General features: G+C 48.2%; 2 protein-coding genes and 1 long non-coding RNA gene across 4 annotated transcripts in view; 1 reads left to right on the top strand and 2 right to left on the bottom strand.

Moving 5' to 3' along the window:
- Positions 1-10,590: 10,590 nt before the first annotated feature.
- Positions 10,591-16,221, bottom strand: LOC129397299 (uncharacterized). Its single transcript, XR_008624567.2, has 2 exons — positions 14,902-16,221; positions 10,591-11,054 (listed from the first exon to the last, which is right to left on the bottom strand). It is a non-coding gene; the product is annotated as an uncharacterized LOC129397299 (long non-coding RNA).
- A 134-nt stretch (positions 16,222-16,355) lies between these two features.
- On the bottom strand, positions 16,356-17,698 carry LOC129397239 (uncharacterized). The gene is made up of 4 exons (XM_055108398.1): positions 17,669-17,698; positions 17,379-17,468; positions 17,124-17,280; positions 16,356-16,945 (listed from the first exon to the last, which is right to left on the bottom strand). Exons 1-4 carry the CDS (start codon positions 17,696-17,698, stop codon positions 16,491-16,493), a joined length of 732 nt encoding a protein of 243 aa, XP_054964373.1. The 3' UTR covers positions 16,356-16,490.
- A 4,858-nt stretch (positions 17,699-22,556) lies between these two features.
- Positions 22,557-25,477, top strand: part of SATB2 (SATB homeobox 2) — a 195,915-nt gene continuing 192,994 nt past the window's right edge. Inside the window, exon 1 of one of the 2 annotated variants that reach the window (XM_003825320.6) lies at positions 22,557-22,691. The gene's annotated coding sequence lies outside the window, so the exon portion shown is untranslated. Of the gene's footprint in view, positions 22,692-24,896; positions 24,965-25,477 lie in introns of those variants that run through there. The other variant, XM_003825321.6, reaches the window with a different exon arrangement.

Here is a 25,477-nt window from a genome sequence, read left to right as displayed (position 1 = left end):
ATTCAGAGCCAAGAAACACTTGAGGTGATTACATTCACTAACTCTGTCATCCTTAAATGGCCAGATCCTGCAGTTATCCCTTGTCTTGGCCACTGCACTGTCCCTACTCAAGAAGATGCAGGCCGGGCATGGTGGCTCATGCCTGTAATCCCAGCACTTTGGGAGGCTGAGGCAGGCAGATCACTTGAGGTCAGGAGTTTGAGACCAGCCTGGCCAACATGGTGAAACCCCGTCTCTACTAAAAAATACAAAAATTAGCTGGGCATGGTTGCACATGCCTGTAGTCACAGATACTCGGGAGGCTGAGGCAAGAGAATCACTTGAACCTGGGAGGAGGTGGAGGTTGCAGTGAGCCAAGATTATGCCACCGCCTGCACTCCAGCCTGGGTGACAGAGCAAGGCTCTGTCAAAAAAAAAAAAAAAAAAAAAAAAGTTTAAGTTCCTATTGAAATACAAAAGTTTCTAGGAGAAGAGGGAGGAACTTGTATATTTCAAACATAGTGTGTGTGGGGTGTGTGTGGTGCTTGGCAGTTAATAAAGGGAAGAGTAGAGAGGCTTAACTCTTCTAATTCCCTGTTATTACCATGGAGCCTCAGGTTATCTTGTTAGCAGTTTGGAAACCTTGGAAACTTGGCTTTGAGGATCTAGGAAACAAAATGGCACTGGGCAAAGACTGTTATGCATGGCAGTGACTTACTTTAGTGCTATGCTGTCCAATCCAGTAGCCCCCAGCCACATGTGGCTCTGGAGCCCTTGGAATTCAGCTAGTCCAAAACTGAAATGTATTATAAATATAAAACACATACTGATTTTCAGAGTTAGTGTGGGGAAAAAAAGAACATGAAATATCTCAACAATTTTTTGTATTGATTACATGTTGAAAATATTTTAGAGGCCGGGCACGGTGGCTCACGCCTGTAATCCCAGCACTTTGGGAGGCCGAGGCGGGCGGATCACGAGGTCAGGAGATCGAGACCGTCCTGGCTAACACAGTGAAACCCCATCTCTACTAAAAATACAAAAAATTAGCCGAGCGTGGTTGCAGGCGCCTGTAGTCCCAGCAACTCGGGAGGCTGAGCCAGGAGAATGGCGTGAACCCGGGAGGCGGAGCTTGCAATGAGCTGAGATCGTGCCACTGCACTCCAGCCTGGGCGGCAGAGCGAGACTCCGTCTCAAAAAAAAAAAAAAAAAAAAAAAAAAAAAGAAAAGAAAATATTTTAGATATGTTGGGCTAAATAAAATACATTATTAAAATTAATTCTACTATTTTATTTTTAAAAGATGGCTACTAGAGCATTTAAAATTACATATGTTGCATTATATTTGTATTGGACAGCATGGCTCTAGTGGCTAGGAGGACAGACCCCCACCTAGAGGGCGCTAAAGTCCAGTGCATGGGCAGAGGTGCCACTGAATGAGACTGCAAAGGCAGGAATGTCACTATGAGAAAAGGGTGGCCTCAAAGCAGGGGGAGTAACAAAAACTCCCCAACGTGTCTGGTTTGCAGCCTGGCTAAACACACAGGAATTTCCAGCTTGTCTTCCCATCCCAAGCACTTTGGTTTCGTTTGTGTGGACTCCTGTCCTAGAGAATGGTGTGGGGATGAGGTGCAGCTCTCTATGACTCTAACTAGATTTGACTTGGGGTTAGCTTCTGAGATGATACCAGGTTCTACATGTGGAATATACGTTGTAGATTACTGAGATGTTGGATGTGAGCTTGTTACCACATCAAGTTTAGGAAAGCTGATAATTCTGTTTATTTGGTTGATATAAAAATTTCAGATAATATATTTCATGTGTAAGAACTTGCTTTATTGTTTTTCTAAACTGACATTGTGGTTTGACTCATAGACATTGATATCAAAGCAGGAATAGCTGAATTTTGCATAGTACTTTACAGTTTTCAAAGTCCTTTTCAGCAAATTATCACTTTTTATTGTCACAACATCTTGTGAGGCAGACAAGGCATGTATAGATTTTTATCCATATGTTATAGCTAAGAAACCAAAAAAAAGGTTGCCTTGACCAGCATTTAAAAGCTGTTAAGTGACAGAACTAGTGATGGATCATGGAAGATCTGATTGGATACCTTGGCTTCTGGTCTCTGGTGGCTTCTACTGGTGCATAGAGGGTGACTGAGGTGGGGCAGGGAATGAGTGGTCCATAGTTGCCTGAATTCAAGCAATTATGTCCCCTTAAGGGTGAGGAAAATAATTTATAGGGTTTGGATGTCAAGATTTGGAAAGCTGCCTTTAGGAAATGGAGGGAAGGAGCCTAATTGGAGTACTGCCTTCACTCAGCATGAATGGCTTTGAAGTCCCTGTCTCTGTTTGATTCCTTCAGCAACCTCCCTGCTCTGAAAGGCCCTGCTGGTTCCTCTGCTTTAGGCAGAGCCCAGCAGAGGGTGCTGGGAGCCTACTTCAGGGTAGGATGGGTGCCAGACCTGTCCACTTTGCAGAGATGGATCACTGGAAGAGGAAGAAACCTAAGAAAGGAATGGTTGTTAGAGCTTTCCCATCAGCAGAGTGATGATGATGGTGACCATGATAGAAGCAGAAGCCTGGATACACCTGGGGGGTGTAGTGCGATCTGGAAATGTTAGATGGTCCGGAGCAAATTTCCTCAGTTTCCATTATTTGTTTAAGTCTTGAAATGGCAGCCATGAACAAGCAGGGAATGTGAGACAGAGAAGTTAGGAAATCAAAGGCCTGGGGAAAATGGTAGCAATGATCTCTACATCAATGCCACAGATGCCAATTGTTCTTGGCCACACTTTTGTGTTGTATTTAGAGATTACCATGATTTCTGACATGAATATGTTGTAAAAATAGGTTCAGCAACTTGCCTAGCTCCCAGCAAATCATTGCACAGACAAACTTAGAACCATTCGACAGAGTGACAGAGTCAAAGTGGACCCAAGGGATGTTTCCATCAAATGCTTTCACTTCCTAAAGAAGGAAAATGAGATCCAGGGAAGGGAGAATACTTACCAAAGGTCACACAGCTAGTAGGGACGTGTCAATATCATGGTCAAGAATACAGGTGATGGGGCTGGGCAAGGTGACTCACGCCTGTAATCCCAGCACTTTGGGAGGCTGAGATGGGCAGATTGCCTGAGGTCAGGTGTTCGAGACCAGCCTGGCCAACATTATGAAACCCCATGCCTACTAAAAATACGAAAATTAGCTGGGTGTGGTGGTGAGCACCTGTAATTCCAGACACTCAGGAGGCTGAGGCAGGAGAATTGCTTGAACCTGGGAGGTGGAAGATGCAGTGAGCTGAGATTATGCCACTGCACTCTAGCCTGGGTGAAAAAGTGAGACTCTGTCTCAAGAAAAAAAAAAAAAAAGACAAAAAACAGGAGATGGCTGGGCCTGGTGGCTCACACCTGGAATCCCAGCACTTTGGGGGGCTGAGGTGGGCAGATCACCTGAGGTCGGGAGTTCGAGACAAGCCTGGCCAACATGATGAAACCCCATCTCTACCAAAAATAAAAAAACTAACCAGGTCTGGTGGCACATGCCTGTAGTCACAGCTACTCAGCAGGCTGTGACTACAGGCTGAGAATCACTTGAGATCAGAAGGTGGAGGCTGCAGTAAGCTGACATACTACCACACCCCAGCTTGGGTGACAGAGCAAGACTGTCTCAAAAAAAATTTTTTTAAAGTCCAGGCACGGTGGCTCATGCCTGTAATTCCAGCACTTTGGGAGGCCAAGGCGGGCAGATCATGAGGTCAGGAGATCGAGACCATCCTGGCTAACACAGTGAAACCCCATCTCTACTAAAAATACAAAAAATTAGCTGGGTGTGGTGGTGGCAGGTGACTGTAGTCCAAGCTACTTGGGAGGCTGAGGCAGGAGAATGGCATGAACCCGGGGGGCAGAGGTTGCAGTGAGCAGAGATCATACCACTTGCACTCCAGCCTGGGTGACAGAATGAGACCCCGTCTCAAAAAAAAAAAAAAAAAAAAAAAGAATACAAGTGATGAAATCAGATCTGGCTTCAAATTTGGGTTCTGACAATTATTTGTCCTGTGACTTTGAGTAAGTTATTTAACTTTTCTGATCTCATTTTCCTCATCTGTAAAATGGGAAAAGAAAGTATATCCCTCTAAAGGTTGCTGTGAGGATTTGGTGGGATAATAAATGTGAAACATTTACAAATTACCTACTAATAGTAAACATTCAATAAGTGATAACTACTATTATAATTAGAACTCAGCTTTTCTGATTTCCAGATCACAATTCTATTTTTAGACCGTGCGGCCTCCCTCAATCCCACTCAAGTCTCTGCATACCTATTATTAGTTCTGCTATAATATCTTCATGAAAGACTGTATGAATTATACAATGATGGAATGAATGACAGTAGGTTTATTTGACTTCACAATTTCCCTACATATAAAATATGATTAAACTAGTTGGGCTACAGAAGGACTCCTAAGCCGAGTGGCTTAAGCAGGATAGGAGCTTGTTTTTCTGGTGGGACAGTCTGCCTTCTTCAATGATTGAGTCTTGGCCGGGCGCGGTGGCTCATGCCTCTAACCCCAGCACTTTGGGAGGCCGAGGAGGGTGGATCACCTGAGGTCAGGAGTTCGAGACCAGCTTGGCCAACATGGTGAAACCCCATCTCTACTAAAAATACAAAAATTAGCCAGGCGTGTTGGTGGGCACCTGTAGTCCCGGCTACACGGGAGGCTGAGGCAGGAGAATCGCTTGAACCTGGAGGCAGAGGTTGCAGTGAGCTGAGGTCAGTCTCACTGCAACCTCTCATTTGTGGACACACAACTAGCCTGGGTGACACAGCAAGACTCCGTCTCAAAAAAAAACCAAAAAAAAAAAAACCAACAAAAAAAACAGTTGAGTCTCTTCGCACGTTCAAAGTGGCTTCTTAAATTGTTATTTTTTTTCAGGCAGACAAATAGTTCAAGAAGGTGCACGCTTGATTTTTTTTTTCTAATTTTATTTTAATGTTTTAGATGGAGTCTTGCCCTGTTGCCAGGCTGGAGTGCAGTGGCGCAATCTTGGCTCACTGCAACCTCTGTCTCCTGGGTTCAAGCGATTCTCCTGCCTCGACCTCCTGAGTAGCTGGGATTACAGTTGCCCGCCACCATGCCCAGCTAATTTTTGTATTTTTAGTACAGACGGGTTTTCACTATGTTGGCCAGGATGGTCTCGATCTCCTGACCTCATGATCCACCGACCTCAGCCTCCCAAAGTACTGGCCTTATTTTAAAATTAAGACTAAGAGTAGCACCCATCACTTATATCATTTAATTGGCCAAAACTTATCACTTAGCTGCAAGGGGAGCTGGGAAATATAGTCTTCCTCCACTGGGAAGTCATGTGACCTGATGAAGACCTGAGAACAATATTGAGAACCTGAAGTTGGTCACAAGCTTCTTACTATTATAGCAATGAGAGCTACTCTTAATATAAGTGGTGTTATGTATTTCTGAAGATCTATCCACACTTTTCACCACACCAAAAAATACATTTCCTGGAAAAGTATCTTCTCTTTAAACAGTTTCATTATTTGTTGTGATTCAAAAGTAATGTAGAGGCTGGGCACAGTGGCTCACACCTGTAATCCCAGCACTTTGGGAGGCCGAGGCAGGAGGATCACCTGAGGTCAGGAGTTCGAGACCAGCTCGGCCAACATGGTGAAACCCTGTCTCTACTAAAAATACCAAAATTAGCCGGGTGTGGTGGTACATGCCTGTAATCCCCAGCTAGTCGGGGAGGCTGAGGCAGGAGAATTGCTTGAACCCACGAGGCAGAAGTTGTAGCGAGCTGAGATCGCGCCACTGCACTCCAGCCTGGGTGACAGAGCGAGACGCCATCTCAAAAAAAAAAAAAAAGAAAAAAAAAAGATAATTTTAGAGACAGAGAAGTTGCTGGTGGTTATAGACAGCCATCCCCTTTTTCTGCTCCTTTTCCCTTTCCTAGGACTGAAAATATCCACAGAAGTGATAAAAACACCAAGCATTCTCTTCCGATAACTGCATTGCACAGAGTCCTCCCAGCCTATTGGAGTCCTTGCCATAGCTATTTTGCGGGAGGGGAGGGAAAGAGCAAGAAAGTTGCTACCTCAGGCTCCTTGGTTCTGCTTTAGTTTATAATAGCCCAGTTGGCTGAAGTGGGACAAGGGTTTCCAGCATGGTATCTCCCCTTAAGCTGCCAAAGAGTATGATAAAGAATTGCTACTGCAAAACAGAGCTGGAAAATGAGTGTGAGAACCATGAAGCAACTGAGAAAAGTGATTTGCCAGTGGAGACGGAGAGAGCAAACATTGAAGTGCTGTGGTGAATTATGAAATGTGGATCCTGTTTTGACCATTTGGGGGCTACATTCTCTTCCCTGAAGGAGATGCCCATCCAGCACATAGCTAACCCAGGAGCACCCTCTACACCTGCTCAGTTTGAAAGACTTCAGGAAGTCAGTCCAAGAGTCTGAATCCATGAAAGTGTTTCTGAAAAGCTGAAAAACAGTTTCCAGTATCTCTTATGCAGATAGTAATTTCTAGAACTTTAGTACTCTCTGGACATACTTTGGGGATATTTTACTGGGATCAGAACAGTTTCTGAGACACTAGGTAATTCAGGCTCTGAAAGAAAACAAATGGGAGAGGTAAACCCAGGCAAAGATTCTGATTCCTATGCCCAGGGGTAAGGACTCCAATAGGCTGGGAGGACTCTGTGCAATGCAGTTATCAGAAGAGAATGCCTGGTGTTGCCGTCCTCTTGAAGATCTCTCAGATCCAGCCTTTCCTCCCTGTTCCCACTGCTACTGGGCCTGGCTCTCAGGATTCTCACAGGCTTATCTTGCTGCCTATCTTGCTGGTAACTTGTCTCCTTGCCACTCACCTTTTGTTCCTCGAAGCTGCATATTATTGCCACAATAATTCCCCAAATCCTTTTCATTGTGAGCCTTCTTTACTTCAGAATGCACCAAGTAGTTATTAGAGTTGTATTATATTTCTTTTTTTATTTTTTGTTGGAGCTGATGTTTTCATTTTTCTTACTGTATTTTTAAATGCTTGTACAATAAGTATGTATGACTTTCGGAAGAATGAACAAATGAAGTCAGTTTTCAATGCCTCAAAAGTTGGGGGACAGGAGACACAGACAGGAGCTACTTTGGCTCTAGGTTCTTTTCTGACAAGTCTAAATGTTTTGGGTAGCATTTGAAGCCTCCATAAACAGTCCTACTCTAACTCTCAAATGTGCTCTTCCCCAGCCCTTTATCCTGGACTCTGAAGGAAAGCCTGGATAGTTTGCTTACAGCACCCAGCTTCTGCTCTTGTCAATCCTGGCCCTCACAACTTACTTAAGTCGCAGCCATTTTTCCGGATCTCACCTTCCTGGACCATATTAATTTTTTTTTTCTTTTTTTTTTTTTGAGACAGATTCTTGTTCTGTTGCCCAGGCTAGAGTGCACTGGCACAATCTCGGCTCCCTGCAACCTCCACCTCGCAGGTTCAAAAGATTCTCCTGTCTCAGCCTCCTGAGTGGCTGGGATTACAGGTGTCTGTCACAATACCCGGCTCATTTTTGTAGTTTTAGTAGAGACGGGGTTTCACCATGTTGGCCAGGCTGGTCTTGAACTCCTGACCTCAAGTGATCTGCCTGCATGAGCCTCCCAAATTGCTGGGATTACAGGTGTGAGCCACTGTGCCCAGTGTGGAGCATATTAATTCTTAAGCTTATCTGTCACATCTATGACATTTTATTTATGTCTGTACCACATCCCTTGGAAAATTGATTATGTCATTTTAGTTGTTGCCAACTATTTTATTGGTGTGAATCTTGTATCCTAAATAAATTCCAAGTTATTTGAGGACAAGGGTGAGATCTTGTAAATTCCTTGCTTTCCTCACACCATCTGGCATAATTCTAAACATATAATAGATATTCCATTGATAATTATATTTTGAGAACTTTATTTACATCTTTGCTAGATGACTTAACATGTGTCAGACCACTGTGTCATCCTTCTCACAAATATTTGTAGGAAGATTTTATAGGGATGGTGATCATAAATACAAAGGAATAGAAAACTAATAGGGGGACTTGGGTGTCAGTAACAAGCTGACTGTGTAGCCTTGAGAAACATCAACTTTGCCCTAACTTGCCAACCAACCACTCTCCGTGTGACTCTTGTTGACTGTTCTCATCACTGCTCCATCTTCTGTCCTTAGCAAACTGTGAACCTCATTGTCTATACCAGGTTTCTTCCCCTATTATTGTGGACAGCTCTGTTCATTTGTCTTATTTTCATCAGCATTGGAGGTACCCTTTTCTCCATGGAACAGGCCTCACATTTCTTTTTCTTTTTCTTTCTTTTTTTTTTTTTCGAGACAGAGTTTCACTCTTGTTTCCCAGGCTGGAGTGCAATGGTGCAATCTTGGCTCACCACAACCTCTGCCTCCTGGGTTCAAGCGATTCTCATGTCTCAGCCTCCCGAGTAGCTGGGATGACAGGCGCATGCCACCACACCCAACTAATTTGTATTTTTAGTAGAGACGGGGTTTCATCATATTGGTCAGGCTGGTCTTGAACTCCCGACTTCAGGTGACCCACCCACCGTAGTCTCCCAAAGTGCTGGGATTACTGGCTTGAGCTGTGGTGCCCGGCCTCCCAAATTTCATCAGTGGGTTAGAAAGCCCACCTCCTCTATGGCCTGGACTTTTAAATATGCTAATCCTCTGCAATTGTCACAAAAAATACGAACTTTTGTCATTGTACATACGGCTATAAAACCTCTGTTTAGTTTACTCATGTATTTTGTCCATTATCTGGGTGATCTAGCAGGATGTGATCCAAATAATAGTTGACCATAGATTGTAAACCCTGAGAGGGTGCAATGTTGTATTTTTTAATGTGCCTGGGGCAGCTCCTGGCTGGCAAAGGTATTTCAAAATGATTGCTAAATTGTGCCTTTAGAAAAGGCCATGAACTTAAAAACCCTTCTTTGACTTCTCACTGTTATGCTAATGACAGAACCAGATAGAAGGAAACTATGAGTAGCTCCGATCTTAGTTAAGCCCCGTTCCTAATTAGCAGTGTGACCTTGTGCTAATTATCTAACCTCTCTAAACTCACTTTTAGAAGGAAAATGTAGATGATAATAGTACCTAACTCATAGTATTGTTGTGAGGATTAAGTGAGATAACACATGTAAAGTGCCTAGGAAAATTCATAGCTATCACTTTTGTAGTTGTTTTCATTATTTCTTAAGATAAAAGACAAGCTGGGCGCAGTGGTTCACGCCTGTTATCCCAACAGTTTGGGAGGCTGAGGCAGGCAGATCATTTGAGGTCAGGAGTTCGAGACCAGCCTGGCCAACATGGTGAAACCCCGTCTCTACTAAAAATACAAAAATTAGCCGGGTGTGGTGGTGGGTGCCTGTAATCCCAGCTACGTGGGAGGCTGAGGCAGGAGAATCACTTGAACCCGGGAGGCAGAGGTTGCAGTGAGCTGAGATTGTGCCATTGCACTCCAGCCTGGGCGACAAAGCGAGACTCTGTCTCAGAAAAAAAAAAAAAAAAAAAAAAAAAAAGATAAAAGACAGCTGAGTAATAAATGAATAAACCAGTAGCTTCTCAGTATAGCTGTTGAATTAAATTGGATCTGTGAAGTCTCTAATATCAGCAGAAGCCTGCACCTTTCAGTCAATTAAGTTGGGTGGCTATTATCCAGAGCCATCCCCTTTTTCTGTCCTGTCTCCCTTTCCTAGGACTGAAAATATCCACAGAAGTGATAAAAATGAATGGCTGTTTTATACAATGGGGAGGGAAAGAGCAAGAAAGTTGCTACCTCAGGCTCCTTGGTTCTGCTTAGGTTATAACAGCCCAGCTGACTGAAGTGGGACAAGGGTTCCCAGCACAGCATCTCCTCTTAAGCTGCCAAAGAGTATTGATTGCTAAAAGGCAATCAATTTTTGTTTGGTTTGTGGGAGGGAACACAGTCTGCAAGGTCACTGAAATTTTATTGTTGGAATGTTTTAAACCAATGTAAATATGGAGGCAGAGTTCACAAAGAACACAACATTGAATCAAAGAGAAAACCAGACAGAGCAGCATCTTGGGTGCTTTTCTTCTGACATTCTCTTTTTGGGCCTGACAACTCTTTGCATTTTAATAATTTACCTCTGAAGTCAAAGGCACTAGTAGGCCTGCTGACAGAGGACTTGACTTAGTGTGTGGACTTTGAGAAATCATCTGAAAAGAGACACAAAGCCACAGGACGGAGGCAGTGGGCCTTTAGCTGTTACTTCCTACAATCTGTTCTGCTTTTGTGAAAAGCTGGAGGGGCAGCTCTTTTGAGTCTTCATGCAGAACCCCCTGGATTTTCATTTGGTCTTGCAGGTAAGTGGGCAGAATGACTTGGTATTCTCATTCCTGGACATCTCAGCTTTGTCACTGCCCCCTCCTGGGGCTACTTGGGCTCTCAGTGTAGCAAAAAGAACACAGCCCAGAGAAAAAGCTGACTACAGTAAGAACAGCATAGGAATTTATAAACTGGATGGAGAATATTGCCCAACTCAACAAGGTGTAACCATTTTCTTTCATAAAACCACATCATCGTAGAGAAAGAGAAACGGTAATGTTTTATTACTTTGTCAACACCAAACAAAACACTGTTAGCCACTGTGCAAGTTTAATTCAGAAGAGAGAGATGTTTCTCAGAGTAAGCCTGGGATATTTTCACCCATTTGGTACGACACCATTTGTTCCCGAATGAAAGACTAGAGAACACAGTTTCTCTGAGTCTCTTTTCCTCTTCTCTGACCTTGATAACTTCACATCTCTGGGACTGTATGATGAAAAGTTCTACTTGCCCAAGCACAGCCTTCTATGAAAGACTTTGAAATGGCCTCTCAGCATATACTCCTGGTAACGTTGGCTCACCTAACCCAGCTGAGGAGCCTCTGGTATACAGGAAGACAGGGTGCCATACAGCTGAAGAAAAGGAACTAGTGAGATGCTTAATAAAATCCAGAGACAGTTCATTGCTACTGAAGTAATAGGGTTGTTTGAGTGATGTTGTCTAAAAGAAAATGGATCAAAGAGAACAATGTGACTCAATCTTCATCTCCTTATTCAAATCCAGTAATTTGCAGTGTGAATTGAGTCAACTGGATCAGCAATTCCCACATCACAATAATATACTCAACATTTTACTGAACACTTTCTGAGTTTTTACTATGTTCCAAGAACTGTTCTAAACAACTTACAGGTAATATTTCATTTAATCCTCACAATTTTCTGAGACCCATTTGACAGATTAAAAAAATGAGGCTCAGAGAGTCTCAAGCTGATCTCTCCAAGTTTACACAGCTAGTAAATGGCAAAGACAGAATTAACTTACTCTGTAGGTTTAAAATCTTAAAGCATAATTCATTTCCTTCAATATTTCCAGAAATTTTAAGAATCTTTAATAGTAATTGTGGGAAGACGGATACTATTGTTTAAATAATATATATTTTTTTTTTGAGACAGAGTCTTGCTCTGTCACCCAGGCTGGAGTGCAGTGGCATGATCTTGGCTCACTGCAACCTCCGCCTCCCCGGTAAAGTGATTCTCATGCCTCAGCCTCCCAAGTCGCTGGGATTACAGGCATGTGCCACTATGCCTGGCTAATTTTTGTATTTTTAGTGGAGATGGGGTCTCACCATGTTGGCCAGGCTGGTCTGAAAATTCTGGCCTCAAGTGATCCTCCCACCTTGGCCTCCCAAAGTGCTGGGATTATAGGTATAAGCCACTGCACCTGGCCTAAATGAAAGCAGTCTTTTAAAAAGAGAGTCATTTCTTTCATCAGCTCCACATAACCTTCTTAAAGGTGAGCATAGTTCTTCTTTCTCCATCACACTTCCCTATCCAACATTTTCAACACCAGCCTGGGAAGGGAGGATTGGGCAGTGGAGAGGGGCTGGGGAGGGATGTATGGGGGGTAGGTAGGCAGTGTTCCAGATCATTCTTCCAGGGCATTCCCCATCTAGTTTCTCCTCGGATAGCAAGAGCCTGCAATCCAGGCTTAAGAGTGGGCAAAATGAACCATATGCTCTGAGGAGGGGAGAACCTCTCTTCACCATACCCTTCCCCCTACTCCAGCACACACAAGCATAGAAAAGTCAAGCATCATTGGTAAGCAGGGATTTTCTTTTTTTCTTTTTTTTTAATTGAGACAGAGTTTCACTCTTGTTGCCCAGGCTGGAGTGCAATGGCGCGATCTTGGCTCACTGCAACCTCTGCCTCCTCGGTTCAAGAGATTCTCCCGAGTAGCTGGGATTACAGTCACCCGCCACCACGCCCGGCTAATTTTTTGTATTTTTAGTAGAGACTGGGTTGCACTAGGTTGACCAGACTGGTCTCGAATTCCTGACCTTAGGTGATCCACCCGCCTCAGCTTCCCAAAATGCTAGAATTACAGGCATGAGCCACCACACCCGGCTGAGCAGGGATTTTCTAAATGATGGTGCTAAGCCTAGAGAATTGAGATAAATGGATAGAAAGCTTGGAAGTCAAAAATATTCCAATCTTCTTGAAGTGGGGAAAGGGAGCAGGAAAAACAAAGTAGCTAGCATGCAATTGTGCCTTACAGTAAATCTTCCCTGTTACTCAAGGCAGCTCACCCATACAAGGGAGAGGAAGTCCGAGGTTTGTTTTTATTCATATATTTTCTGCTTCGCTGTAGATACTGTTGTGTGTGGTAATTCCTAGGCAGATGTTACAATGTGGAGTTTCTCCGGGCAGTTTAGTTGGCATTTTTAACAGGACTTGGATTAAAAGTCTTTCTTCTCAAAAACCGGTTCAGTGATTGAGGCTGAAAGGAGCCCTGTTTTGAAACCCTCTCCTAAAAAACCTAAGACAATCAGAGCAGCCTTACTTTCTTTATTGTCATGGGTCTGCTGTGAACCATCACAGGTTTAGCCCACAGGACACTCTCAGAGACTCCCTGCTCCACCCAAGGTGAGAAGTCATACCAGTCCATGGACCACAGAAGACCCCTTGTGAGATTCCCAGCAAGTGTCAGTCTTAGAGATACTACTGTGCTTATAGGACCCCAGAGCAGAGTTTATGGGGTCCTGTGTTTGAAAGCAACAGTACATACACCATTTCCTTTCCTGTGATGTTCCTCTTTTCCTCACGCTCCCCTTGTAGGCTAACTGAAAACCTGCTGCTTTTTGACTTCTAAAAGGCTTAAATTTGAAGAGTAAATAAAATGATAAGGAGAAGAAAAGGCAGGTTGATCAACTGAGTGGCCTCAATGTCATCTCATTATGAATTTCTGTAAGCAATGCTTCTGAATTGTCAATTTTATCAGCCAAATGTAATTTTTGTGTGTCTGCGTGTGATAGAATAAGTATTGCACATCTCAGCCAGCCTACGCCTTTCATTCTTCTCCTCAATTCCCAAACGACTTTGAAGAAGGGAAATCAATAAATCAATTGGTACTTTGTCCAATACCCATTTCAATGACATCACAGCACCATTTGCTAAAGATTGGACATTAGTTACGGAAAAAGACTGAGACACTTTCATTTGTTAATGTATCTCTGCCTTTGTGAACAAGAATACAAAAAGGAATAGTGAATTGACCTTGTAAATAGTAATTTTTGTTTTGATCCTATCAAAAAACAAAAAGGGGATAATTATAGAAAGGATGATAAAATATCATTTATATCCCAGGATTTATGATAAAGTCAGTGGGTGGTATATTTTGGGCTTATCCTATAATATTCCATTCAAAAAAATTTCCCTACTTTTGCTAAATCAATTTTTTATTAGATTTTTTTTTCAAATCTTATTTTAGAAATTCCTTCCTGTTGGTTCTTAAAAATGACACCAAAATGTGATATTTAAAAATCTATAAACAAACACTTAAATTAAGGACTAAGTTAGGTCTGGTTTTTGGAGAAAAAATGCACAACTTGGGAGAATGCTTTTATAATACCAACAATCCCACCTTTTTCATTGTTTTGTTTGTATATTCATTCATTTAATCACATATTTGCATATATCCAATATTTTTTGTTTTGCTTTGAGACAGGATCTCGCTCTATTGCCTAGACTGGAGTGCAGTGGCACAATCTAATTGCAACTCCCCCTTCAAGCAATTCTTCTGCCACAACCTCCTGAGTAGCTGGGATTGCAGGTGCCCCCCACCACGCCTGGCTAATTTTTGTATTTTTGGCAGAGACAGAGACGGGGTTTCACCATGTTGGCCAGCTTGTCTTAAACTCCTGGCCTCAAGTGATCCACCTGCCTTGGCCTCCCAAAGTGCAGGGATTATAGACGTGAGCCACTGTGCCTGGCCTCATATATCCAACATTATTAAACAGGGATAAAACAATAAAACTGGCCAGGCGTGGTGGCTCACGCCTCTAATCCCACACTTTCAGAGGTCGAGGCAGGTGGATCACCTGAGGTCAGGAGTTCGAGACCAGCCTGGCCAATATGGTGAAACTCCATCTCTACTAAAAATGCAAAAATTAGCTGGGCATGGTGGCAGGCGTCTGTAGTCCCAGCTACTCAGGAGGCTGAGGCAGGAGAATCGCTTGAACCCGGGAGGCAGAGGTTGCAGTGAGCCAAGATAGCACAACCGCACTCCAGCCTGGGTGACAGAGTGACACTCCGTCTCAAACAAGAACAAAAACACACAAAAAAGCAATGAAACTATATTTTTCTAGTCTTTCCCCCAGATATGTCAATGTTATATGTAACTTCATTCCTAAAATTCAGCCTCCCTTGGAAGCAACTGCTACACTCTTAAAGATCTTCCAGATTTTGCTTTTATTACAATAGTGTTAAAGGAGTATGCCTAACTAAGAACGACAAAATATGTGGGAACATAATAATCACAATGATAATGAGTGCTGTGTAGTCAAACTTACTGGACTGAGAGTCAGAAGAGGACAGTTCCAGTCTCAGCTCAGTGCATGGGGCGTTTCTCATCTGGAGTATGATTCTTTGCTTCTACTCAGTTCAAGCTCCTCACCAGTAAACTTTAGGTTTCCTTCCAAGTTTGAAATTCTTTGTTTTTTATGATTCTCTTTCAAGAGGCCTTGATGACTTGGCATTAGGAGAGTTGTTATGAGTTGTGGGTTCCCAGCGAAAGATGGATTTGTGTATAAGCAGAGCCTGCAGTCTTTTATCTGTGGGAGTATTGACCAGGAAGTCTCTGGCCGTTCAGCACAGGTGTACGGCCACACTGGGTGCAGTGGAGTGGTCTGCAGGTTCACAGTCTAACTGTTTTCCCCTTGACCTTGGTTTAGTCTTGTTCTCTAAACATCAGTCATACCTTAAAATGAAAGCCTGCAAACCCTTACTTAAGTCTATAGAGTCAGAAAGAGAGAGACTCTTTTGCTGACATTACTGCAGCAAAACTGGCAAGTCTCATCTGAGCTCCTTTGCTCAGCTCCTATGCTGGGATCACCTAAAACTCTTGGAAATAAGTGACTTGGAAAATACAGTGAGAAGGTATTAGGTCACCTAAAATATTAAAAGGGCTCAAAATTTGTGGAACTGAGACTAAATCTAAACCACTGCTATACACATACATACACACTCGTACATATTTACATATGGCATACGTATATATATGGGCAAACACATGTAATGGATATATTATATATGGATATGGGCAAAGGAGGTGATCTCACCTACAAATTTTTCAACAATATTTAGACCTAGAGAATATAATTAGTTCTCCCCCATCTTCTTTGCTCTGCAACAACGGGGAATTAGGAGGGAGCTTGGCCCTCTGTTCCCTTCTCTGCTCATGGCGCCTTATCTGGAGAGCAGGTGGAGTCCTCCCGAGCTCTGTGCTGAGAGTCCTGGCCGCTGGCAGCAGGGCCGCCCCGAGGCCAGAACACAATCCGGCCTGGCGCCCGCGGCGGCTCCCCCTACCGGGAGTCCGGAGCAGCGCCGATGGCTTGGTCCCGGGTGGCACAACCTCTCCCAGCCGCCCGCTCCTTGGAGGCTTCGCCGGAGGGATCAGCGAGCTACCGCCCGCCGGGCCGGACCGCGCAGAGCGGAAGCGCTCCGCCCGGGTAACAAGCATTTTCCAGCACAAGAAATTAGTTGCAAATAAACACCTGAAACGCCGGTTCTGTAAACCAAGTGCCCACCGCACGCCTCTAAACGGGCGGGGCCGTGGGGGTGGTGGGGGTGAGAATGGTGGGAAAGATGCTGGGCCTGGGAAGGAGCCAGGGGTAGGGATGGATGCAGGGAGGCGCCCCACCAAGCGCTCCCCGAGTTCAGAGGCGCTTAAGTTACCAAGGGATCAGGGCTGATCTCAGGAGAGGTAAACGACCATCCTTGGAACACGGAGCCCTTCTTCCCTGCCCGGTATCTGCGCGTGCCTTGGGTAGTCCGCACAACCCTCCCCAGCTCCGGATGCCCTGGGATACCCGGACCCAGGAGAGAGCGCGTCAGCGGGGCGCAGCCACTTTGCACTCGCCGATTCTGACACAACAGATAGTTAATTGGGGCCTTCGAAATCAAGGACTAAGGTGAGCAGAGGAGTCCCCCAGCCCCGGGCTGTAGCCTTTGGGACTTCTCTCCCGCGTCTTGGGTCAGAGCAGCGTCCGCAGCAAAGTCCTTTGGGGTGAAAGACCCGGGTGCGAATTAGTTTCAAAGTGGGAGGTTGCTTACACGTGAGCGGGGTCGCCAGCTCTTTGAAGGGCGCACGGTGCGGAGGCTCCGGCAAGGGTGCAATTCCCGTGCGCGTGTTAGCGCAATGCGCACTCCGCTGGGCCCAAGCAGTCATCAGCTCTGCCAAGTGGGTGCTGCTCCGGGTACCCACTGGTGTGGTGGGTAAGTCGGGAGCAGAATACTGAAGCGCATTACCTGGGAAGCCAAATTTGCAAAGCTTAACCCAATCCTCCTCGGGGGCACTTCTTGTAGAATAAGCTGTTGGTGTATAGCAGCCATACACTTAACAAATATATGGGCATAAAAAATGGTAGAAAATAATAGGGTGAAGGTTTGACCCGCCACCAGGCTTCTTGCCCTCGCCTCTTCCGCAGGCCGAGGGCAGTTTTGAGTCAAGTGCAATACGCAGTGGGTGTCACCCAACCTCTCCTGGCTCTGCTGAGGTCGTGATCCCTCTGACCCAAGCAGAAACCCTCCAGCTTCGGAGCAGCCCGGCGCCTCCGTGCCCCAAGTTGGCATCCCCAGACCAAGCTCCAGGGAGTCGGGGGTAAAGAAAGGCCGTCGCTCAGAGCGTCCCCAGCATCTTCCTGGGGATCCTCCGCGGCAGGGGCTGCGACCTGTGTGTGGAAGAGTCGTCTTAGCCCTTTCCGTTATGGGACTCTCAGGCAACAAGATTCCACGGGAGACTGTGACGACCTTCTCCAGCTGCCCACACTTTCTTGCCCGACTGGGCTGAACCCGAGCACAGAGACTGGTGTCTTCCCAGCCACACAATCTTGATTCCCAGCCGGCTGACCAGCTTGGTCTAGGGAGTGAAGGAAGGGGGTAAAGGGGAGAGGAGGAAGGGATTCGTTTCCTGTCTGCTTTCTTCTCTCTGCCTTCTCAGAAGTTGTGCTGTTACAGAGAAAAACTTTCTAAACTACCTCCCCATTTTTCTGGAAGGTGTTGCACACATCTCCCCTTCCCTCAATACACACAGCTTTCTCTACCCCCTGCTCCTCCCACTTTCCGGAAAAATGTAATAGGTGTGAACATCGACTAAGCCCAGTGTCAGTAGCACAGCAACAAGCTAATGTGGGAAGGGGTTTCGCTGGTGTTTATTTCTGAAGTTGCTGATATACTCGTGGCAAGGGAGCTTGGCTTGTTGCAGAGTACGAAGCCAAGCCCGGGGCGCCTAGGCTGTGAACACCTCGCGCGAACTTGGTCCGGCCTCTAGGTCCCTGGCCTCGGGCCCTTATGCTCTGCCGGGGGCTAGGATCAGGTTCCTAAGAAAACAGAAGAGTCAAATAAGTGATCTCGCTACTTTACGCTCCCTGCCCACCCCCACCCCCACCACCACTTTTCTTTTCTTCTTTTCTTTTTTGGTTGATGGTCTGTCTGTACTGGGCGGGTATCCCAGAGCTGAGGTGCAGGAGTATTGAGCGATGCCGGGGCTGGCTTTCCTAGATTTAGGAACCGCCGGGGGGCGGAGGAGAGTCGAAGGGGCATCCACTTCTTTGGAGGGAGGACGCCGTTTACTTCCCGCAGACGACGGGCGGGAAGACCTCGGAGCTGAGGGCTTCTTGGGATGGCTCTTTGAGCAGGTAATTCTGCGGCGAAATCGAGAGCGGGTGACTGACACGCTCGGTGACGACGGCCAGGCGGGGCAGCACCCTTTCCGGTTAACAAGATGATTAACCTTCCTGCCTTGCCTGTAGTGGGCTCTCCCCTCCTCCTTCACCCTCCCTTCCTCCGGGATTAGGGGGTGCTCTTTTCAAGGAGAGACTGGAGACTCGAGATGTGGGCCCTTTCTCGCCTCCGCGCGGCCTTTCCTCGGAGCCAGGCTGGGGAACCCGGTGAGGCACGCAGACCAGTCCCTTCGAGACGCCCGCCTCGCAGAATCGGGTTCACCGGCCCGGTCCCGCACGGTCCCCTGGGTCATCTCCCCCTGCAACCACTTGTCTGAAACTTACCAGATTCCAACCTTAAGGCAGGAAAAAAAGTGTTTCATATACAAACCGATCAGGGTATTTGCAGATAATTGCGAATGTCAAATACTCGGGCGTGATGACAAAGTGCAGAGATTGCCAGGGCCAGAGCTCGGCCTGAGGGGCGGGGGCTGCTGGCGGGGCTCCAGGGCCACCTCAGGCCTGCCCAGAGGCGGGCCTGCGAGGGGTAGAGCAGTCAGCCGCAACTGCCAACAGCCCATTTAACGAAGACGGCTGCTTCTTCTACCCCTCCGCTATGGAGCTGATTCATGGATTCATTCACTTAGTCTATACTGGAGCTCCGCTCAGGGAGGAGGTGCGAGAGTAGATACTGCACCAGCCCAGCTCTCTCTCCCTCACTCCCCACTCCTGATGCACAAATACCTCACTGCAAGATTCCCCACAGGTGGAATTGCTGGGCCTCAGTTGGATGCTTAGGCCCAAAGCGAAGGCCCTGCCAGGCGGTGCTCCCAGAGCTAATGTCCTGTGGCAGAGTAGGAAAGAGCTACAGGCCATTTAGGACAAACAAGTGCACCCTTTGATACTGAGGTTAGTCTTCAATAGAAATAAAGAGGGACATTTAAAAAAAAAAAAAAGGAAGAGGAAGAAACGAAATACTGGACCCACCCACCCCAGTCCTCCTACCGGGTTGCAGGAAGCCATCCTGGTGCCATCAGAGCCTGGGTGCACACGGCCCACCAGAGCTGACCCTGCCAAGGTCTCAGTGACAGCAAAGGTGGCTGCTCTCAACAGCTTTCAGAGCAACTCCTCTGAGACCCTACTGCAGGCACACTCAGAATGTTTCAAGTGCCTTGGATTCTTAAAAAAAAAAAAAAGAGAGAGAGAGAAAGAAAAAGAAAGAAAGAAAGAAAGAAAAAAGAGTGGGGCGTGGAGGTTGGTGTTACTCTTGTTGGATTCCACATCTACTGAAAACTGAGTGGATCAATTATGGGTGATACCATGATGTTGGTGGCAAGTCTGGCTTCCCAGGCCAGAATTGCAGGGGTTTCAGGACCTGGATGCTGAGACCGAGAGGAGCAGTGGAGGCAGGGACACCCCATTCTGCGTTAGGTGGCATAAGCTGCAGTCACTGAGGCCCCGGGGTCCTGTGTCCTAGGCCAACGTGGTGGTGGTGAGGGGGCTGGGAGAGGTATATTGCGGTAGGGATGCTGAAAGACCTTGACCTGACTGCCCTCTCCTTTCTGAGAGCTAAAGAATGTGGTGGGGATTCTTCCAAAGCCGGGAGAAGGAAAGACTAGTGTGTGCTAGTGGGTGCAGCTGGGCTGCAGAGGGAGGGAATTCCTGCCGACTACAGGGAGCCCTCTGTGCCTGTCTCTCTCCCCAGCCCTCAGCCCTCTTCCCCTTTCATTGAATGCCTGAAGTCAGATCCTACCTGGAAACCCTCAAAATTTTACACTCCACTTGTCCGAGGTTTCCAATGATGACAAATTTGAAAAACGCTTCGGCTGAAGCCCAGCACCTAAGACTGAGAGTTGGGGGGAGGGGAGGCTGTTGGATAAAAGCTCCTTGGAAAAGACACACTTGCCTCCCCCTTTTTCGCCACGCGGAAACTGGCCGGTCTGGACAAGGGATTGCGCTGGGCTAAGGCCTCGGGCTGGGGAGAGCTCCAGCAGCCTGAAAGCCGAATCCGCAGAAGTTATCCACCTGGCTCCTTAGCCACCGGCCAACAGGAGGGCTCTGGGCGTCCCGCCCTTCACGCCTGTATTAGGAAGGCCTGAGTCTGGCCGGGAGACCTGACTTGAGGTCTCTTGGGAGGAGCAGGGGGGGCCAGTTCTGCAGGGGACTTGCCCAGTTCCAGTGAGGCTGATGTAGAAAACAATAGCTCTGTCCTCAGCCTGGGTGGCCAGCCGGGGCCGCACGTGTAAGATGTGATTCTATCTGACTTTCCAAATCTAAGTGCATTGATTGAGGCCCAAAGAGTTCACGGCGCATAACTGTCTTAATTAAACCTGCTATAAACAGACAAATCACTTCTTGTTCTTGTAAATAGAGCTTGGGGAGATGGCACAGGGTCTGGCAAAAGCCAGGCTTGGGGAACATTCTTAAAAAAGGAAAAGAGTACTGAGACACAGACAGAAAAAGAATAAAACTGGAGTATCCACATCTTCAGAAAATAGCTCAACTGAAACCAAAATATGCCATAGCAGGGAAGTAATGTGAGACACCCTAAGTTCCCAGAGCAGCTCAGTGGAGGCTGGTAGCCCAGGATGGGACCAATGGTGGAAAAGCAGGGAGCCGGAGAGACCACAGGTTGTTTGGGGGAGGACAGGTGCCCATTGCTGAGGCTCTGAGCTACTCTACTTGGCCCTGCACTTTCCTTGCCAATCCTTCCATCTTTCCCTGCCACTGATCTCAACTTCCTGATACTGAGAGACAGTGCTGGGAGGACAAGTACTCTCTCAACTTGGTCAGCTTGGGGGACAAGGGCTGGTCACCAAGAGCTCAGAGATAGCAACAACTGGGGATGATGGGTGATCACAGGAGTCCAGCAGGGAGCAGATGGGAAGAAAAGTTGTCTGTGATCCTCTGGGAAAGCAGAAAATGGGGAGTATGTACACCCACAGCTCAGATTCTGCTGTCCCTAAGTGCCGGCAAGGGCTGGGGGATGATCTTGAGTAGGGTCAGGTGCTCCAGTGCCCCAGCTGTTGGGTGTCCAGAAGAGGTTAGGTGTGTGGTAGCTCTGGGAAGAATGCGCGAGACGTCCTTCACTTGGAATGTGCAAAGGGCCGGGTCTGTCTCCAAGTAACTCCGGGTCTCCGGAAGTTACCTGGCAGGGGCAGCCCTCAGCAGACTTTGGGTCTTACAGCATAAAACGAGACGAACTAAGGGGAGCCCACCACTTTTCTAGCTAAAAGTGGAAAGGAAAAGTTGTCTATAATATGTAAATACAGGAGATATGAGTGCACAGGTTTGGGTGGGTTCCTGGTAACTTCTGGAGCCGACTTTTCCCTGGTCTTGGTTTGCAAACTTTAATTCCCATTTCTTTTCCTTTACTATTTAGCATATGACTCTAACAATAATCTGATTCAGAAATACTCTTCATTTCGTTAGGCTAACATTGATAAGGAATTTAAGTTCAGGTAAATTTTAGCACAACACTTTTCTAAAAAGTACCTTTAAAAGTGTTTTTAACTTCCACACAACAAAAACGAAAAAAGTATATATCACTATGGTTGGAGAGAAACATTCTTAGATTGCCTTTATATTTCAGAGACTTTGTATAGGTGCCAGCAACTCCGCAGACACTAACAAATGGGTTATTTGCAGTTATTGTTCATGAAAGGTCTTTTATATTTTTAAATTACGGCATGGTTCCCAGGTGGAAAAATTCCTTACAATTAAGAACTGGTTTTCAAGAAGATTGGAAAACCAAAACAAAAATTACAACGTTTTATCATATAGAAGTCTTTACTGAAAACAACGGATATTGAGTTGAAGTGAGAATGTAATGAAAGTTAATTAAAATGCAAACTATTAGGGAAACACTGCAGATGTCTTTCTGTCATATCCAACGGGACAGTCTTTAGATATTCCACCCTCCCTTATATTATACTTGTATTGTGAGACTTGAATGGTTGTCAACAGTTTTCTGTTGACAGAAATAACAACAGTTCACCTTTGAAAACTCTTCACTCAAAGCTACAATGATGATTGCTCTCGAGACGAAGGACTTCTGAAACAAATAACTTTCACACATCCACACTCACACTTGCACACCCCAAACGCACACGCAATTGCCGGTTTTTGAAAACGTTGCCTCTGAATGAGAAAGAGAGAGAGAGAGACTGAGAAAGTCGAACTCGAGCTTAGGTAACCAACAAACCCAATTACTAGGCTTTATTGATACTAAAAGGAAAAGTTCCCCTCGTAAAATTTCTCTGAGCTTATTAGTTATTTAAATCAGCCCCAGGGTTGGACGCGTGACGCCGCAGGCACCTTCTGTCGGCTCCTGGAGGTGAACAGCCAGCGTCCCTGCGCCGACCCACAGCCCCTCGCTCCGTCCTAGGCACTTGGGGCGAAGGCGGGCGCAGCGAGCCGAGGTGAGCCACTGGGCAGGGGCGCAGGGCCCGACACGCCGGGAGAGAGCTCCGCGTGGCCTAGGGTAGGACACCGGGCATCACACTTTGGAAAGGAACAGGTCCCAGCCAATAATAAGGGAGTAGGCGAGTAGGCCACGCGACCGCGAGGCGCAGGAGCTCAGCCGGCCCGCTGCCTGGCTCGCCAGACCCCGGCCCGCTGGGCACCGGCCCCTGCGACCCGGCCGGAGCGCTGGTGTTCGCGCCGTGAGTCGGGCGCGGGGCGTCTCAGACCTCCAGGGCTCGCTAGTGTTTTGTGTGGGTCTGGGAGCTTTGCAATTGGGTGGGCACCAGGTGAATTTACACCTTTCTGGGTCGCTGTCTCAATAGTTAAGTCCCTCTGTGTGTGTGTGTGTGTGTGCGCGCGCGCGCGTGGAAATGGTGGTGGGGGTGTATGTGAACAGCTGAATTTATTGAAAATAAACCCCAACCTGCCCAGTGAAGTCCTCTAAGCCCGACACGGGGTTCCCAAGTCCGGATGTGGCTCCGGGACCGCGCGAGGCGATGCCCTGTTCCTCTGGGCTTGGCTGTAGGGCGGGGAGGGAAGGCACCACGGGGTGGGGGAGAACTGAGCCCGAGTCGCCGCCGTCACAGTCACCTGGGCCTTTCCCGGAGGCCAAGGTCTTGACGGACTGAAACGGTGTCCGAGGGGATTCGTGATACCGAGAAAACAGGCGAGGCGCCAGCTCGGGAAGCCCTCTAAGTTGGCCCCCACTCCTTACGAGTTTGGGCCGCCGGATACACTGCCCTCCTCGTCCCTGGCTCCAGTAGGTGTCTGGGACCTTGGGTCCCGCAGCGGGCTTTTTCGCCCTCTCCGCTTGGTTCAAGACCGGCGTGGGCCCATAGCCTCAAAGCGTTCGGGAGGCAACTGCGGTTTGGGCCCCCTTGCACCCGGCTGCCTGAGCTTGCCTGCCCCTACGAGGGGTGGGAGCGGATTTCTGGACGCCTGCTGGCCTGCCTGAAATTTGGGGTGCGGACCGGGTGCTATCTTGGGCTTTCCAGGTGTACTTTTCATTTCAAGGGGTTGGGGCAAACTGTGGGCGTTCGTATTTTGCACGCGCCAGGGCGTTTTTGTGTTGAGTGGCCCGGTGGTACCCTGGGCCAGGGACCTGCCCATCCCCCGCCACATCCTTAACCCGTGGACTGCAAGGCGACGCGGAAGGGTTGGCTCCGGGACGCGACCGGCAGAGCCGGCGCCGAAGGTTTCGGCCTCAGCCCACGCGGTGGCGCTGTCGGGAGAGGACGCTGGGGCTCTGGGCCGGGACCCGGGCAGTGACCCGGGCTCGAGGGTGGCGGGACGTTGACGCCAAGCCGAGGCCTCGGGGCTCTTCGCAGCCACCTTGGGCCTGAGATCCTCTGCCTCACTCGGTGTTTCCCTAAGAAAACGCAGCGGGTCGGGAGCGCCACCCGGGGCCCCAACCCCGGCAGCTCCGAGCTGGGGGCGGGGACGCAGCGGCGGCTCCTTTGGCGCTTCCTTTTCTTCCCCCACCCTTGCCTTGTTGTCCCGGTTTACAGTCGATTTCTACAAGTAAACTAGATTAGCAGGGCAGTCATTCTCTCGCAGCGTGGTTGCAGAAGGGGACCCACCTATTAAGTTCTGGGCTCTGCAAAAGAATGAAGGGCGCCCCGGGGGGCGTTGCCTGGTGTGGTAGGGTGGTGCTCCAGGCCGCAGGACCCTCCGTCTTCCCCGGTCTCCCGGCCCGCGGCCGCCGAAGGGACACCAGATCTCCCACCAACGACTCCCCCAGCTCTGAAACCTATCTCCTCGCTTTCTTCCCCCAGGGCAGGCAGTGCCCACACCCGACGCCCATCTCCTACTCCGGGAAGCCCAGTGCAGAAAGCTCCCCGTCCTCGCCTGAGGCAGCTCCTGGGCCGACCTTGGCAATTCCCTTCCCGCCCACCCGGCCCCTGAACGGTCGGCCCCACTAGCCCCAGACCCTCGGGCCTCTGGGGTGCTAGGCTCACCGCCTAGCGCGGACTCGTTGCCCACCATCCTTCCCCATCAGTCGTCCCTCTGAGGCGTATCTCTCTGCTCGGGCCGCAGGGGCTCATTCGTTTGGGGCCGGGAGGAGGACCTCCACAGTCTCTACCTCCGGCGGCCGACGGCTTCCTTCCCTCTCCGCCCCCGCCCAGACCCCCTGAGCTGCCGGGGGAGCCAGGAGTCATTTATCTTTGCCTGGCGCGGGTTGGGATTTGTCCGGCTCTGATGCCAACGAGGAAGGCGTGCGGATAACGAAGTAAGTGTCCCCCGCCCTGCGCTCCGGTCAGTCCCCAGACGCCCGGAGCACTCTGGGAAAGGGCTGAAGCCCACCCTGGGCGAACCGTCCTCCAAGGCGCGTCCCCCACTGGGGTATTCTGGCCCCTGGCTCTTGTCCTCTTGGCGCATCTGATTTCCAGTCTAAGCCCCTCGCGGTTATGCCGTCCGAGAAAGTGTTGGTCGCCAACTCCCCACGGACAGTCCGCGGCGGAAATTGGCTTCAGAGCTGGCGTGGGCTTCATTTGAAAGAAATGATTCCCTCCCGCCCTCCTCCCGCCCCCAGGAGGGCAAGCTCCAGGGGAAGAGGCAGGCCCGCTTGGGTTCCTAGAAGCCGTCGAAAGCTTTTGACGCGGGCGATTCCCATAGTTTTCCCTGCGTGTTCCAGGGTTGAGGGAAAACGCGGCGCAACTTTCCAGGGCTCTTTAAAAGGCAGGGTCTCTCTGCCTGGGTGACCGAACTTGAAAGCCATGGACCTTGGGGATGGATGCCGGGC

This window comes from Pan paniscus, chromosome 13 (genome assembly GCF_029289425.2).
Source record: "Pan paniscus chromosome 13, NHGRI_mPanPan1-v2.0_pri, whole genome shotgun sequence".
Taxonomy (NCBI): Eukaryota; Metazoa; Chordata; class Mammalia; order Primates; family Hominidae; genus Pan; species Pan paniscus.
The sequence above is the reverse complement of the archived record's forward strand: the minus strand, read 5'-3'. Positions and strand labels throughout refer to the sequence as shown.

Coding starts and splice junctions, on each gene's coding strand:
- LOC129397239 (XM_055108398.1), bottom strand. CDS start 17,698: ATGTTCACACCTATTACATTTTTCCGGAAA. Junction 17,281..17,378: donor CAGCCCAGTCGGGCAAGAAA/GTGTGGGCAGCT, acceptor TTCCACACACAG/GTCGCAGCCCCTGCCGCGGA. Junction 16,946..17,123: donor GCTGGAGGGTTTCTGCTTGG/GTCAGAGGGATC, acceptor ATATTTGTTAAG/TGTATGGCTGCTATACACCA.